Source organism: Echinops telfairi, unplaced genomic scaffold (genome assembly GCF_000313985.2).
Source record: "Echinops telfairi isolate 266 unplaced genomic scaffold, ASM31398v2 ScPeMD7_10;HRSCAF=50, whole genome shotgun sequence".
Taxonomy (NCBI): Eukaryota; Metazoa; Chordata; class Mammalia; order Afrosoricida; family Tenrecidae; genus Echinops; species Echinops telfairi.
Genome location: NW_022103907.1, coordinates 5,133,953 through 5,148,658, shown reverse-complemented (window position 1 = coordinate 5,148,658; position 14,706 = coordinate 5,133,953). Strand labels below are relative to the sequence as shown.

Below are 14,706 nucleotides of genomic sequence, written 5' to 3'. Positions count from 1 at the left end.
GTTTCCTGCCGGTATTTCTTAAAGGCTGTAGATTTTTTCCAGAGTTCGGCAACAAGTGTGTTCAAAGGGCTGTGGATGTTGGGCTCTCCCAGCAGGCTCTGGATGGAGAGAATAGTCCTGACATCATACAGGGTGGGCCACTTGTCCTTCAGGATGTCCAGGGAGATGTTACCCTAAGTGTCCATGTTGGTTGGGGTGGTAGCAGGGGGTGAGGAACTTCACTGTGGGCGCATTGTAAGGGTAGTCACTGAGGAACTCCAGGGAGAGCTGACCTCATAGGTCTTCATAGATGGTGCCAGCCGCTCAGTGGATGGTCCCTACTCGCTTGAAAAGATTGTCTGATTCCAGGAAAGCAGAGATTCCTTTGTCACCAGACATCATGAGGTTCATCAGCTCCTGTTGTAGCCTCCTGCCCACGGAACCCCAGGCTGCACCTGGGTCTCGGTTTTGGGAGGCCATTTGCTTAGTGCTAGCAGACAGGATCTTGGAAGACTGGCCAGCAACTGCCTACTAAAGGCTTGTTCTTTTACATGGATCACATTTTCTCATTTCCTTTGCATGTGTAATAATTTTGCATTATAGACACACGTAGTTAAAAGTGGACTTTGGCATATCTAGTTCCTAAGAAAACTGATGTAACCCATCCAAGTGAAACAGCCCAAAAATGTTCTTGAGCATAGTTAACATGAAGAAACTAAACCTGCGTATGCTATCTCATCTGCTAGAAATTAATGCATAATAGTCATCAGTGCCCTGCAAATAGCTGCAACCTCAACACCACTCAGCAACGGTAAAACAGAATTACAAGGACAGATTACTAGGGATTTGAAATAAGAAAAATTTATTTCTGTAGGGGGAAAAAAATTAGTTGTAAATTCTAAAAAAAGTTTTTATTGTCTTCCCCCAACCCCCATGCAACCTAGCACATGGAAAAGCATGAGAAAGCATCAAGACATCAAAGAAAATTAACACAAAGTCTTTAGGCCTAAAAGCTTTTTACAATTTATCCTGATAATCAAACTAAACCAAACTCACTCTCATCGAGTCAATTCTAATGGCGACCCTATATTTATTCTGAGAATTATTAAAGTAAAACATTTGTTCAATGAGAAAACTTTACACACTTACATGCGGTGCACTTTCTTCTTTTTCCAAAATGCTACTACAGTGCCTGAATTACTGGGTGTGGCTCTTCTAACCACAGCCTTTGTAACGCATACTGAATGACTGAGTGAGAACGTGCAAATAGGGTCGATGGAACTCTACTGTGGGGAGTGGTCGGTTTTGTCATCCTGCTGTCTTTAGAATGTGCAATCTCAGACCTGGAAAGGGGCACTCACTACCACCAAGAAACAAGTGGAAGGTGTAGAGCATGTCCTTTGGAATGCCGCCCCAAGATCCCTGTGAGCTCAACTTCCTCTATGCAGGAGACAGAGTAGCAGTGGCAGAGCCAAGAGCATGAGACTCCATGGTGGGCTTCCTGGCCTGAGAGAGCAAGTAAAGCTAAGTGCTCTGAGGTTGGCTAGGAGAATGGGATGCCTCCAGGCACTTAAGCAAATGAGTTTGCCAACCTACAGGGTTAGAATTGAACACCTTGGACTGAGGGTGGGGCATGAAAATAAGCTGTACGGAGCTCTAACAAACTGGAAACTTCTGCAATCCTACTAGACTTAAAACAGGCTATCCCAGGGGCAGGAAGAGGAGGACTTCACAACTACCAAGCAAAAAGGGCCAGGGTCCAAACCAAAAATTCACTAGACCCAAGAGATGAGAGAGTTGGGAAAGCAAAACCCAGAAAAAGAGAGCGCTGACTCACCAGAGATAGTGCAAAATACTCAGAAGCAGCAACAAGTACAGCAGAGAACTGATAGCAGCAGAACAGAAACTGGTGGGAGACGGCATAGTAGGCTTCGTGGCCCAAGGACTGAGAAAGCTGAGTGCCTTTGCGGCACAGGCTTACTGGCAGAGTGAAGTGCTTTCTGCATTGGCAGAGATGTGCTGAAAGGAAATTAATTAAATATGGCTCTTTAATCCATGTCCCTAAAACTCCCACCAAATGATTGGGTGGGGCCATGCAAAAAGGATATGTGAGACACAAATAGAAGGGAATGGTTAGTTTTGGTGGCCATCCCTGTATATATAGAGAGCCATCTCAAAAGCAGGAAGAAAGAAAATCCCAGGACTATCAAGAAAGAAAAGCTCACAAGCCGAGTGCAAGTGAGATCAGGCTGAAATGACGACGAGGCAACAGAGATCACAGCACAAAGACCAAGAGGCAGACCAAACGAGCCACCAGGACCCAGAGCGGAGGAGCTCCTCCGAGGCCAGGAAAGAGTGAGGCAGAATGGCAGGTGGGCTTCCTGACCATGGAGGGAGAGACCAAGGAACCATGTGACTGAAAGGCTGAGGACCACAGAGAAAGACTTGGCTTCTAGATGAGGAAAAGTACTGCTGTGGACCAAAGACTGTATCCTAAATGTTTTATGATCCTGACTTGAGGTAACTTGTTAACTTCCTTAGGAAACCCTCACAACTGGATTGTCTGTGAGTCTGTGTGGCCACTGCAATGACTTATCTAATTCAGCCAGAGAAGTAGAGTGCCATGGGAGGAATGGTTAGTCTCAGAATAGGTAAAAAGAGGAATGAAGCGTGGAGGCTATCTGTCCTCTGCTGTGAGCTGGGGTGGCAATGTATTCTCCTCCCTACTAAAGCTGGAGGAGGTCAGATGTAGCCCCCAAACTATGGCCTTGCTCGGCAACACACGGAGTGTGAGAGTGGAGTGACTCCGGGGAGAAGCCTTGCTGGCAGTGTGGGTTGGCTCTGGGCATTTATCAGCCAGAGCTAAAGAGCAGGGACAAGGTCACACCAGTCCAAGAAGGTGAGGGCCTTAAGAATCAGGGAGAAGCATGTTTGCATACATGACTGAGACTTACTCATGACTGCAGGGCTGTATTCTAAACATTTCTGAGCTTGAATTGTAACGTGTTAACTTCCCTATAGACTCGATAATTCAGAGTATTGTCTGTGAGTTGCTATGGCCACTGTAATGAATTATTGAATCCTATAGAGAAGTAGAGTGCAAGAAGAAATATGTCTGACCTCCACTTCAAAGAAATCAGCTTTGGGCTTCTGATGTTGATCTTGTAACCCCCTAAAGTAAGAGGACCTCTGGCACCACTATACCATTTTGACACACACCATGGTCAGGGAGCCCTGGTAGTGTTGTGTTCAAGCACTTGGCTAGTAAACAAAAGGCTAGGAGGTTGAACCTACTAGCCACTGCATGAGAGAAAGATGTGCAGTTAACACCCATAAAGATTTAGAGGTTCTATTTTATCCTAGATGGCTGTTATGAGTCAAGACTGACTACATGGTACTAAGTTTGGTATTGGTTTATGAACACTAGGAATACTGCATTTTTAACACAGCCCTATTAAAAACAAACAAAAACACTATTAAACCTACCATTATAAAATTAACTCAACATTATAGGTTAACTAAAAGATTAATTGCTTCTACTTTGCTTATAAGCTTTCTTACAGGTTAGCTTAAACCTACCTGACTGAAGATGTCCATTGCGGCACGTCAAGTTAGTATTGTCATTATAGACGTCTGTTTGTGATTTGGAAAATTGCAAAACAGGTTGCAGCTTCTCTACGCAACAAAGGAGGATAAAAAGAAAAAAATAAGCAAAAGAAAAAAGGAAAAAAAGTACATGAACAAATAAAAAGTGTAAGAAAATTAAAAATTATTTCAAGGCAAATTTTTTACATAAAAGGTTTTTGCATTAATAGAAATTTTCTGAAATGTCATTAGTAAAAATTCAGACATGAAAATAGCAATAGGAATTAACAAGCTATGTTAAGCATGTAAAAATATGTCCAAATCATTATGATATAAGGGTACCATGGAGATTTTTTCCAATGACTATGTTCTCTACCATTCAGATCATTCATTTAGATGACAACTTAAAACACAAATATTATAAAAACAACAGTAATTATAAACAGACTACAAAGTATAAATGTAACCATAACAAAGACTTTAGAGGAGGTTGACTAGAATTTTAAAGATTAAAAAAAAAAGGACACTGCAGGAAAGAAGGACAGCACTTAAAATAAGGGCAAATTCTAAAGAATGTCTCGGAAATGCTACATTCAGCTAATCTAACAAGCTACCAGACAAGAAAAGTGGAGTGGAATAAGCATAGTACAGAATTGTGTTTACAGTATTGGGGTATTTGCGTTTAAACACAAACACGCATATATGCACAGATTATCTCGAAACGAACCCAGAGAAACTGCTGACAGCCATGGTCTCTGAGCAGGAGAGAAGGGGACACAGCATGAGATGGGTGCTTTTCATTCTGAAACACTCTGAATATAATGGCATTGTTACTTGTTTAAGAAATCAACCAATTAAAATCTAGATAGGATTTTATGAACACTTCACCCAGTTCAAGAAAACAAGAACTCAAATTGTAGGTCTAACATCTGAAAAGACCCAGAGTGTAAGTTTGATCTTCCTTGCCACTATTACTACTACATTCTCTTCCCTCACTCATATAACTTTATATGCTGGATGACATATCCCATGCTCTACCACTTAGTTTCTGGTGATATTAATTTGTTTTAGTCCCAGTAGTCTGAGGGCCTAAAGGATTAAATAATAAATGTGACTTTATGCCTCACTCCTAAGTGGAATTCTATTTTTACCATACTTATTGTGCTGACTGATACAAGAAAAACTAATTCTTTTCTCTTGCATTACAATGAATAGGTGTAAAACCACTGCACATATGCACTAAGTCCATTTCTGAGCCCAGACAAGCAGGCGCCATGCTGGGTTTAAGGTACAAGCACATACACCTTTGGGACAGGTTAAATAGCAGTTACCTTTTTTGCACAGAGCACAAAGTACTGTAGAGCTTTTGTATCCTAGAATTGGCTGATACAACATACCAGGAGCTGACTTTCTGTTGTTAGCTAACAGGTAGGTCATCTGATTTTTCTTCATGATAATACTCTTAAAATCACTGAGGCAGACACAAATTTGGGTTGTTGACAGACATAAATTAGAACAAACAGTGATTTGTAAATATTTTTATCAACTAATTCTTCAATGAAAAGCAACCAGAATTCACAATAGCATTAATTAGTCTCAGACAGTAAAAATACAGAGAAACTAAAACCCTAGTCATGCTAACTAGTATTTCATGGCCATCCTGTCAATTCTGACCTCTAGCAACCATATAGAAAAGAGCAGAACGGCCCCTGTGGGTTTATGAGACTGTAAATGATAATCCCATTCCCTACTGACCAGGCTGTTCTTGTCCCTTACCTCTGCCCATGCTGTCATATCTTGAGTTGCCTTTCTTCCCAACAATCTTTAATTGCTTTCACTGATCTTTTCAAATCCTCATCTCAGGTTTCACTTTTCCCAGGAACCTTTCTCCCCACTTTCTCAAAATATTTGCACATCCTTATTCTGCAGTGATGGGTCTATGTGTCTGTCTCACCGATAATATATATTAGTATATACGTATTTAAGTGGGAGCTCTTAAAGATATACTTGTCAGAGTAGAAATATGCTTCATAAGGGCTGCTTTGGGGAGGATGCAGAGCACCAGACCTTAACCATTCACCTTTCGGTTAGCAGCTAAACAGATTTACTGTTTTCACTATCGAAGTATGCGACTGCGGATGATAACACACCCATTTTGTTGTCTTCCTTTTAATTCCTTTTATGCCTATCTTTATGCTACATGTTTTCTCTTTGTCCTCTAATACCACAAATAAAAAATTACAGTCTTTTTTGCCTGGCTACCACTATCAACTGCTCTGAAAAGAATCATATTGAATCCTGGAAAGTGGGAGAAAATATGATCAAAATTCAAAATCATAAAAAAGGCCAAGTTTACTGGTCAGATAGAGACTGGTGGGACCCCAAGACTATGACTCTTGGTAGTCCTTCTGATTTAAAACTGATCTCATCCTCAGGTGAGAATAATTGACAATTTAGATCAAAAGGTCAGTATTTACCAAACGGCAAAGTTCAGAAGGGTTAGGCAAGGAGGGCTGGAAACAGCAAACAGGGAAGGAGAACAGTGTGAGGATGCACACACTGAGCGGACTGCAACGGGCCAGCTGAAACGAACGTAAAACTGATGGCCGGCTGAGCATGTGCACTGGTACAGATGAGAGCTCGCAACACAGGGAATCCAGAATAGACAAAGCCCTCAGGAGGGTAAGGAGAAGGTGGGGGGGACAAAAGGGGGAACCAAACACAATGTTCAACATATAACACCTCCCCCCAGGGGGACGGGCAACAGAGAAGTGGGTGAAGGGAGGCAGTGGTGGGTGCAAGACATGAAAAAAATAATTTACACATTATCAAGGGGTCATGAGGGGAAAGGGTGAGGGAGGGGGGAAATGAGCTGATCCCAAGGGCTCAAGTAGAAAGAAAATGTTAAAAAACCTATGTACAGATGTGCTTGACACAATGGATATATGTATGGATTGTGATAAGAGCTGTAAGAGCCTCCAGTAAAATAATTTTTTTAAAAACTGATGACACCGGCTTAGTAAACCATCACCTAATATGGAAAGCTTTTTAAAAATTAGTCTTTTTCAAAGAAAAAAAATATAGTTGATAAGATGCTGACAATGTTTTATATCTCAATTTCAAATAAAATTCTTCACTTTTAAACATGTTACCAAATGTTTTTTTTTTCTAAAATCAAACTTATTTTGAATCATCAAACTTATCACTTGATACTTAATATGTAGAATGATAGGAAATTTAGCTCAAAAATATAAAAGTATCAATTAGATTACATAATTAATTTTAATACAATGGTCTTCAGCATAATATTTCATTCTATATGCAACAACAAAAACCTATATTTGTTGTTTTTTTAATCATTTTATTAAGGGCTCATACAACTCTTATCCAATCCATACATATATCAATTGTGTAAAGCACATTTGTACATCCGTTGCCCTCAGCATTCTCAAAACATTTGCTCTCCACTTAAGCCCTTGACATCAGCTCATTTTCCCCCTCCCTCCCCGCCCCCTCCCTTATGAACCCTTGATAATTTATAAATTATTATTTTGTCCTATCTTGCACTGTCCGACGTCTCCCTTCACCCACTTTTATATTTCTGTCCCCCAGGGAGGAGGTTATATGTAGATCCTTGTAATTGGTTCCCCCTTTCCAACCCACCCTCCATCCACCCTCACCACTGGTCCTGAAGGGATCATCCGCCCTGGATTCCCTGTTTCCAGTTCCTATCTGTACCAGTGTACATGCTCTGGTCTAGCCAGATTTGTCAGGTAGAATTGATAGTGGGCAGGGGGTGGGGGGAAGGAAGCATTTAGGAACTAGAGGAAAGTTGTCTGTAGAAACCTTTATTTAGTAGGACTGCAATCCTGGTAGCCACAGAAGCCCGGCTTTGTTAGCCATCTGTAAGCAACCACAGTTGTTTATTTAAACAATGCAGAGGGGGGAAAATAAACTACAAACACAAAGATCATACAAAATGAAAGAATGACATATATACATAGTTAACCCCTGAACAACACAGGCTGGAACTACACAAGGCACCTTTATGCAGATTTTTAAAAAACATGTTGTGTGACGCTAATCATCTCCACCTGAGTAGTTCATCTCTAGCAAATTTTGTCTTTGTAGTTTGGCCACCATTTCAAGAATAAATCCAGCTTATGGACCATTGTAAAAAAAAGAGAGAGAGAGAAATCTGTAAAATCATTGCTGCAGCTTTATCAGGAGACCCAAAAACCTTTTAAAAATTATCTTTTTATCTTTTATTGAAAACACAGCTCTAAGTGGGTGCAGTATGCAATACATGTAACATATAAAAATATGTAATTAACCAACTATGTTATTGGTAAATCTTCTGGTCAATATGAGATTATTAGTAGTTAGGTTTTGGGGAATCAAGTTATATGTGGATCTTAGATTAGGGGAGTGGGGCTGGGGGATGAGCTCAGCATCTCAACTCCTATGCTGCTCAAGGGTCAACTGTACATACAGGTCTAAGTGTTTGTGCATTTTCCCTCACAAACAAGGAAAATTACAGTAATGGAGATGAACAAAATCCAAGATTTTTTGAGTGCCTGTTATAAGTGAGGTTTCTTCAATAATTCAATGTTCACAAAATATGAAGAAGTAAGTATTATCTGTTAGCCTCCTATAACAATGGGCCTACAGAATGCTTAGCCATACTGAGTAACATACTTCCAATTACAGAGCTACAAATAAGTAAAGGTCAGCATGCCTACCAACTATCTACTATTTCCATTATACCAAGCTATGGCAGAACCACTCCAGTGTATCCCTTGTTGAACATTTTGTTCTACTTTGTTTTAGATGTTGTAACAACAAAATGTAACCATCACCACCATCAAATAGCCAATGAGAAGATTCTCGTTCCTTTCCTAAGAAGTGCAGAAGCGAAGACAGCAGGATGCTATTAGGCATCAGTCATCAACTACCGTTCACATAGCAAGCCTATTGAAGAGCTCCTAAGAGCAGAACATACAACCACTGTGAGTAGTTCTGCCATTACAAAATAAAAGTTGGCTTTGAATCTGATGAAGGCTGTAGATACAATGACCAATTTACAAGAAAAACAGTATGTAAAAAGCCAACATCAGATACAGTATAGGAAAAGAGACAAAACATAACAGCCATTCACAATGTATGGATCTTCTTATAACAACTAGTAAAAACATAGTTTTAAAAAAATTAAATTATTAGAAATTTCAATAATGCTTGGTGGTCTTAGCCTATATTTTTATTATTAAAAGGAATGAGTGCTTTTTTTTTTTTTGAGTGCTTATTTTTTAAGTGTATAATGGTATTTTGGTAAGTTTGCTTTTAAAGAGTCCTTATAATTATAATTTACAAATATTAGTTATTTATGAATTGGAAAATGTCACTAATTTGGTTCAAAATAATACAAAATGGGTACGGAAATAGAATGGGTATAGATCAGAACAACAAACATTTTCTAGAAAGACCAGACAATAAATATGCTAGGCACCCAACACAACGATAAGACGTATTTATAAAAGCAGGTAGAAAACTTGATTTTTGGCCCAGAAAATGTAGCTTGCTAACTCCTGGCATAGATAAAATAAAAATGTCCATGAGTTAATAATGGGGGCAGATGGTTACGGAGGGCCTGGTAATATACAATCAAGAGTTCACTATACTCTTCTCTTTCATATATTACAATTTTTCTAAAAGTTAAAAGAAAAGAAGCCTATGTCATATTTTCAAGATAACTAATCTAGTCCCTTCTAAAATTAAAGTTTTACTGAGGAATTTTTCCAAATACATCTCATATCTGATATTACAATACAGTAAGCGATACCTAGAAGTTGTAAACGATCCTTGGCCATAACTAAATTAGTCATCATTTTAGATTGAAGTCGCCTTGCTCTTTCACACTGTTCACCTGGAAAAAAAAAAGGAAAAAAATTAATTATCTAACTTTTTGTAGATTAATACTGTTTCGAGACAAAACATCACCTAACTTCTTTTATGTAGAGTCAACGACTATAAAGAAACTAAGTAAACATGAACCAAGAACAGAAGCATTAGATGGTTCCTTGTTACCATAACCAACTGCTCTGAAAGGAATATCACATCATAAGGTCCTCCTGGCAAGAGTGAGAGAAAAATATGGAAGAGATCTAAATTCATAAAAAAGGGCCATCTTACTGTTCAGAATGAAACGCATGGAACTCCCCAAGACTGTGGCCCTTAGCTACCCTTCAAATCTAGACGTGAACTCACCCTGTGAGAAAAGAGAACCCTAGGGAGGTATGCATTCCTCAGGATAATGAACCATTGGTGATCAAAGGCAACATTTTCCCAGGGATAAACAAATATCAGAAAGGATAGGAGAGAAAGAAATGGAAACCGGAAACAGAGAAAGGAGGTGGAAAAAGTACTATTATGTTGTAGAACCTGCAATCAATGACATGAAACAAAATGTTTAGGGATTGTTAAATAGAAAACTGGTTTTCTCTGTAAACCTCTCCCCAATTCACAACAACAAACAAATTTAAGTATATGACTTTAATAACATATTCTAAAAATGTTATAGTACATTAACAGAGTTCTCAGATGTATTATTTATTTCCTGTATTTCTAGTTTATTCCACAGATTCTAGATTTATTTTTTCACATTTAAAATTTCTTAAAATGAGATGTTTTATAATCAGTGTCAGTTTGTGAATGCCATCAGCCAGAAAGCAGTCAAAACATACTTTGTCATTGCCCAGGCACGCACAAGCTTAGTCATAGACATTAATGCTGTTACTTGTTCCTTTTTTTTTTAATTTCTAGGCATTTACTTTCTCTTATTTTTAAATCATTTCATCGGGGGCTCGTACAACTGTTATCACAATCCATACATACATCCATTGCGTCAAGCACATTTGTACAAATGTTGCTCTCATCAGTCTCAAAACATAATACTGTTACTTCTATGTTTTAAGTAAGAAAGACTAAGATAGCTCATTTGATAAAAATTAAAATTCTAAATGACAGAAGACATTGGCTTTTCTTCTCTTAATGATACAAAGCCATTTGTTTAATAAAATACCATTTTTTCTTATATCCAATTTATCTTCTTCTAATTATTCTTTCATGTACTTGATAAAAACAAATATATTTTAGCAAAATTCATAGAGTTCATAACCTCACAAAGTCTCAAAGAGTCAGACTCACACATTTACTTATTCTGTTTGGTTTTTATAACCCCAAACCCAAGCCCACTCCTGAGTCCATTCTAATACACAGGGCTGCTGTATCTTTGTACGCTTCTGGGACTCTAAATCTTTATGGTCTTATATTGCTCCTATGGAGCAGCTGGTAAGTGTGAACCACAGGCTTTGGGTGACCAGCCTTACCCACAGAACCATCAGGTAGCCTGGCTGTTTTACAGGAAGGCAAAAAGCTAGAGAATACTGGGCTGAAAAGAATAAATGGATAAATTGTAAATAGCTTGGTTTGATACTTTATGACTGGTCCTAAACTACAGCCTGGCCTGTGATTGAAATGTATCTTATAGGGATTGGTCAGTAGGTTATGTAAACAAGGTGAATTGTAACCTCAAAGGACCTATTATGCAAATAAAGTATCCGTGACCTATGAAGAGGCAAGTGGTCAGTTTGGGTCCTGGTAGGATCGCCATGCCTTGAGGGGGGTCAAAAAGAGAGAGAGAGCCAATGGCAAAAAGCCAGGAAAGGGCCCAGTGGCAGAGCCAGCCTGCAGTAACAGATATCAAGGCCAAGTCAGGAGCTTATCCTGAGAAAGCCAAGAAGAGCCCATCCTGATTAGGCTAAGACAAGGGTTGCATGGTCCAAGAGGAGCTGAGAGAGCTATGTTACACTGAAAATAGATTTTGTCGGTCTTATCTGTGATTCTAAACTGTAGCGTATTAAGTCTGATCCTGAATTGCAGCCTATTTCTTAATAAACCACTTAATTAAAGTATGTTGTGTGAGTTCTTTGTGACCACTGAGACCTAGTAGAGTACAGTGGGAATGACAGCTCGTATCATAAATGCTTAAAAGGTTGGAGAGTGGAGGTATGTCTAACCTCTCTTCTACCGCATGGGAATCAAGAACTTGATCCTTGTCATTATTACCCTGAAAGTTGTACAGGTTCTGATGATGCTACTACTGCTAAAAAGATTCAACAAATAGTCCAAATTAAAAGGAAAGAGAAAAGCAGGAGGATAAATATCGGCCACATTTTAATTTTTGGAGATTAGCTGATAGTAGTCATCCAGCTAACAAATATCTATAATCCTAAATAATATAATTATATCTCAAATAATATAATTTTGCTTCTAAATTTATTCTTGCAATGGTAAATTGAAGTGGTATCCAAGTATACAATATCCATAACTTAGTATATAAGGATTTAGCAAGAGTACAGTTAGATTCCAATCCCAACTCATTTGTTAGCCAGGAAGTTACTTAGCAAGTTAGTAACTTAACAAATTACTTAACTTCTTTTACTTTAGGTTCTTCATCTGAAAAGAAAAGATAACAACAACTTCTAGAGAACATGAAACTGTAGGAAAAATTCAATACAGCACTGATGAAGTACTTATCAAGATATTTAGGAGCGCCAAAAGCACGTATCAAATGTTAGTGTTATATTTCCAGGTAAAATTAGACTCAATTTTAGTTTGAGTAAATAGAAAAGTAAAAATGAAAAATAACTGTATGGGTTTTAAAAAGCCAAATATGTCTCGGGGAGGAGACGAGCCAGCCAGGGTGTGATGTAGCAATGATGAAACATGCAACTTTCCCCTAGTTCCTAAATGCTTCCTTCCCCCCACTATCATGATCCCAATTATATCTTACAAATCTGGCTAGACCAGAGGCTGTACATTGGTACAGATAAGGAAATGCAGGGAATCCAGGGTGGATGATCCCTTCAGGACCGGTGGTGTGAGTGGTGATACTGGGAGGGTAGAGGGAGGCTGGGTTGGAAAGGGGGAACCGATTACAAGGATCTACATGTGACCTCCTCCCTGGGGGACGGACAACAGAAAAGTGGGTGAAGGGAGACATCAGACAGGACAAGATATGACAAATCAATAATTTATAAATTATCAAGGGTTCATGAGGGAGAGGAGAAGGGGGAGGGAGGGGAAAAATGAGGAGCTGCTGCCAGGGGCTTAGGTGGAGAGCAAACGTTTTGAGAATGCTGAGGGCAATGAATGTACAAATGTGCTTTACACAATTGATGTATGTATGGATTGTGATAAGAGTTGTATGAGCCCCTAATAAAACAATTTAAAAAAAATTTAAGCCAAATATGTATCAAAGTAAGTAACTTACAGCTCTAATTCTAATAATATACACTCAAGTATAAAGGAGCTTCAAAAATGTATGGAAATATTCCATTATCTGCGACAGTGAATCAAGTTTGGGCACATATGGTTACTACATCTTCATTTTATAGGTGACTAAGCATTATTTGTAAATATACAAACATAACAACATTAAAAAAATCTATCTTTAATGTAAATGGAAAAATAAAATAGTATTATGATAAACTAATTAAAAAGACAAATTAATCTGAATTCAGGGAACCATGTGAATATAATTTTAGATGGGTAAGCAAATATAACCTTACCTTGTCCTGCAACTATAACAGCGATTCCTTTTTCTAGTTCTTCAATACCTTTCTTATACCATTCCACGGCTTGCTCCTTCTGACCTGCTTTAAAACAGAAATAATTATTTGCACGTATCACAAGTGTAGAAAGTATACTATTTCCCAAAGTCTACTGTTGATAAATAGTACATAAAATAGCACATAAAAAGTAGAGCTGTGTCCAAACAAGTTTGAGAAACAATATATATAGTAGGATCTCTTGGTGTCTTTACAATCTTAACATAGGTTGAGCATCACCAAGAGGGGAAATGCAGTCTTCATGGGTTAGTTCCCTACATGTTATGGTTGTGGATCCTTTACTTGGTTTTTTTGGTTATCATCTCTCAAAATTGGTATTTGTAACCAATGAAATGCTGTGCTAGGGAAAGAAAGTTTACTTAGGTGAAATTTATCTTGAAATAAAGGTTTGAAAATTAATGTATTCAATATATGTACAAATGAGTTTGATACAATTGATATATGGATTGTTATAAGAGATATAAGAGTCCCCAAGAAAATAATTTACTAATTTAAAAAAATTAAAGTATTAACATGATTTCAGTAACACTGAGATGAGGCACTGTTTAATTGTATTCAAATCTGATGTAATATGTTCATTGTTGGGTGCCTCCTTTCTATAGTAAGCTTTTATTTAACAAATTATTACATCATGAGAACTGGTACATGAGTTTACAAGTGTGGCATTTAGTAACACATTTTCCTTGAACCAAATGCCTGGTGTAGCACATTAATTCTCAATCCACGCTAAGTTCAAAACGGATATAAAAATTAAACATAATCTATTAGAATTTTGTTTTTCATTGCTTCCCAATTCATGTCCCCATTCAATCAAATAAAGACGACTATGTTCTTTAGAATTTCAAATCCAATAAAACACTGTGTGTCTCTTGATAACAGATTAGAAAGACTTGTTATAAATAAATGCAACAACGGAACAATTAAAAAATGCTGTCCTCTATCTTTTTTTTGGTCCCCTATCTCTTAAGTATATACTACTCCTCTTTGCATTTTCCCACCCCAAAAGTCATCATTAAACTAGTTTCAAGTCATAAGTATTCTTTACCATCAGTATTTACACAATACCTGGTCCAGAATAGTTATTCAATGCTGTTACCATTGTTAGGTGTCAGTTCTGACCCATAACGACCCAATACACAACAGAACAAAACACAGCCCAGTCTTGCCCCATCCTCAAAATTGTTCCTATGCCTCTTACTAGGTGGATGGATCAGTAATAAAAAGTATATGAAAGAAAAAAAAAATTGTTCCTATGCCTAAGCCCATTGTTCCAGCCATGGTGTCATCTTATTGAAGGTCTTCCTCTTTTTTGCTGCCCCTCCACTTTACTAAACATGATGTCCTTCTTCAAGGACTGGTCTGTCCTGACAATATGGTCAGAGAATGTCAGACGAAGTCTCATCATCCTCACCTCTAAGGAGCACTCTAGCCGAACTTCTTCCAAGATAGTTCA

At 38.1% G+C, this 14,706-nt stretch overlaps 1 protein-coding gene across 1 annotated transcript in view; it reads right to left on the bottom strand.

Annotated features, from left to right (window-relative positions):
• Positions 1-14,706, bottom strand: part of SPAST (spastin) — an 85,369-nt gene that overhangs the window by 53,547 nt on the left and 17,116 nt on the right. The window contains exons 2-5 of the mRNA XM_045287022.1: positions 13,194-13,277; positions 9,404-9,487; positions 3,559-3,654; positions 1,817-1,998 (exon numbers count right to left, since the gene is read on the bottom strand). Of these exons, the coding sequence (XP_045142957.1) occupies positions 1,817-1,998; positions 3,559-3,654; positions 9,404-9,487; positions 13,194-13,277 (446 nt within the window). The remainder of the gene's footprint in view (positions 1-1,816; positions 1,999-3,558; positions 3,655-9,403; positions 9,488-13,193; positions 13,278-14,706) is intronic.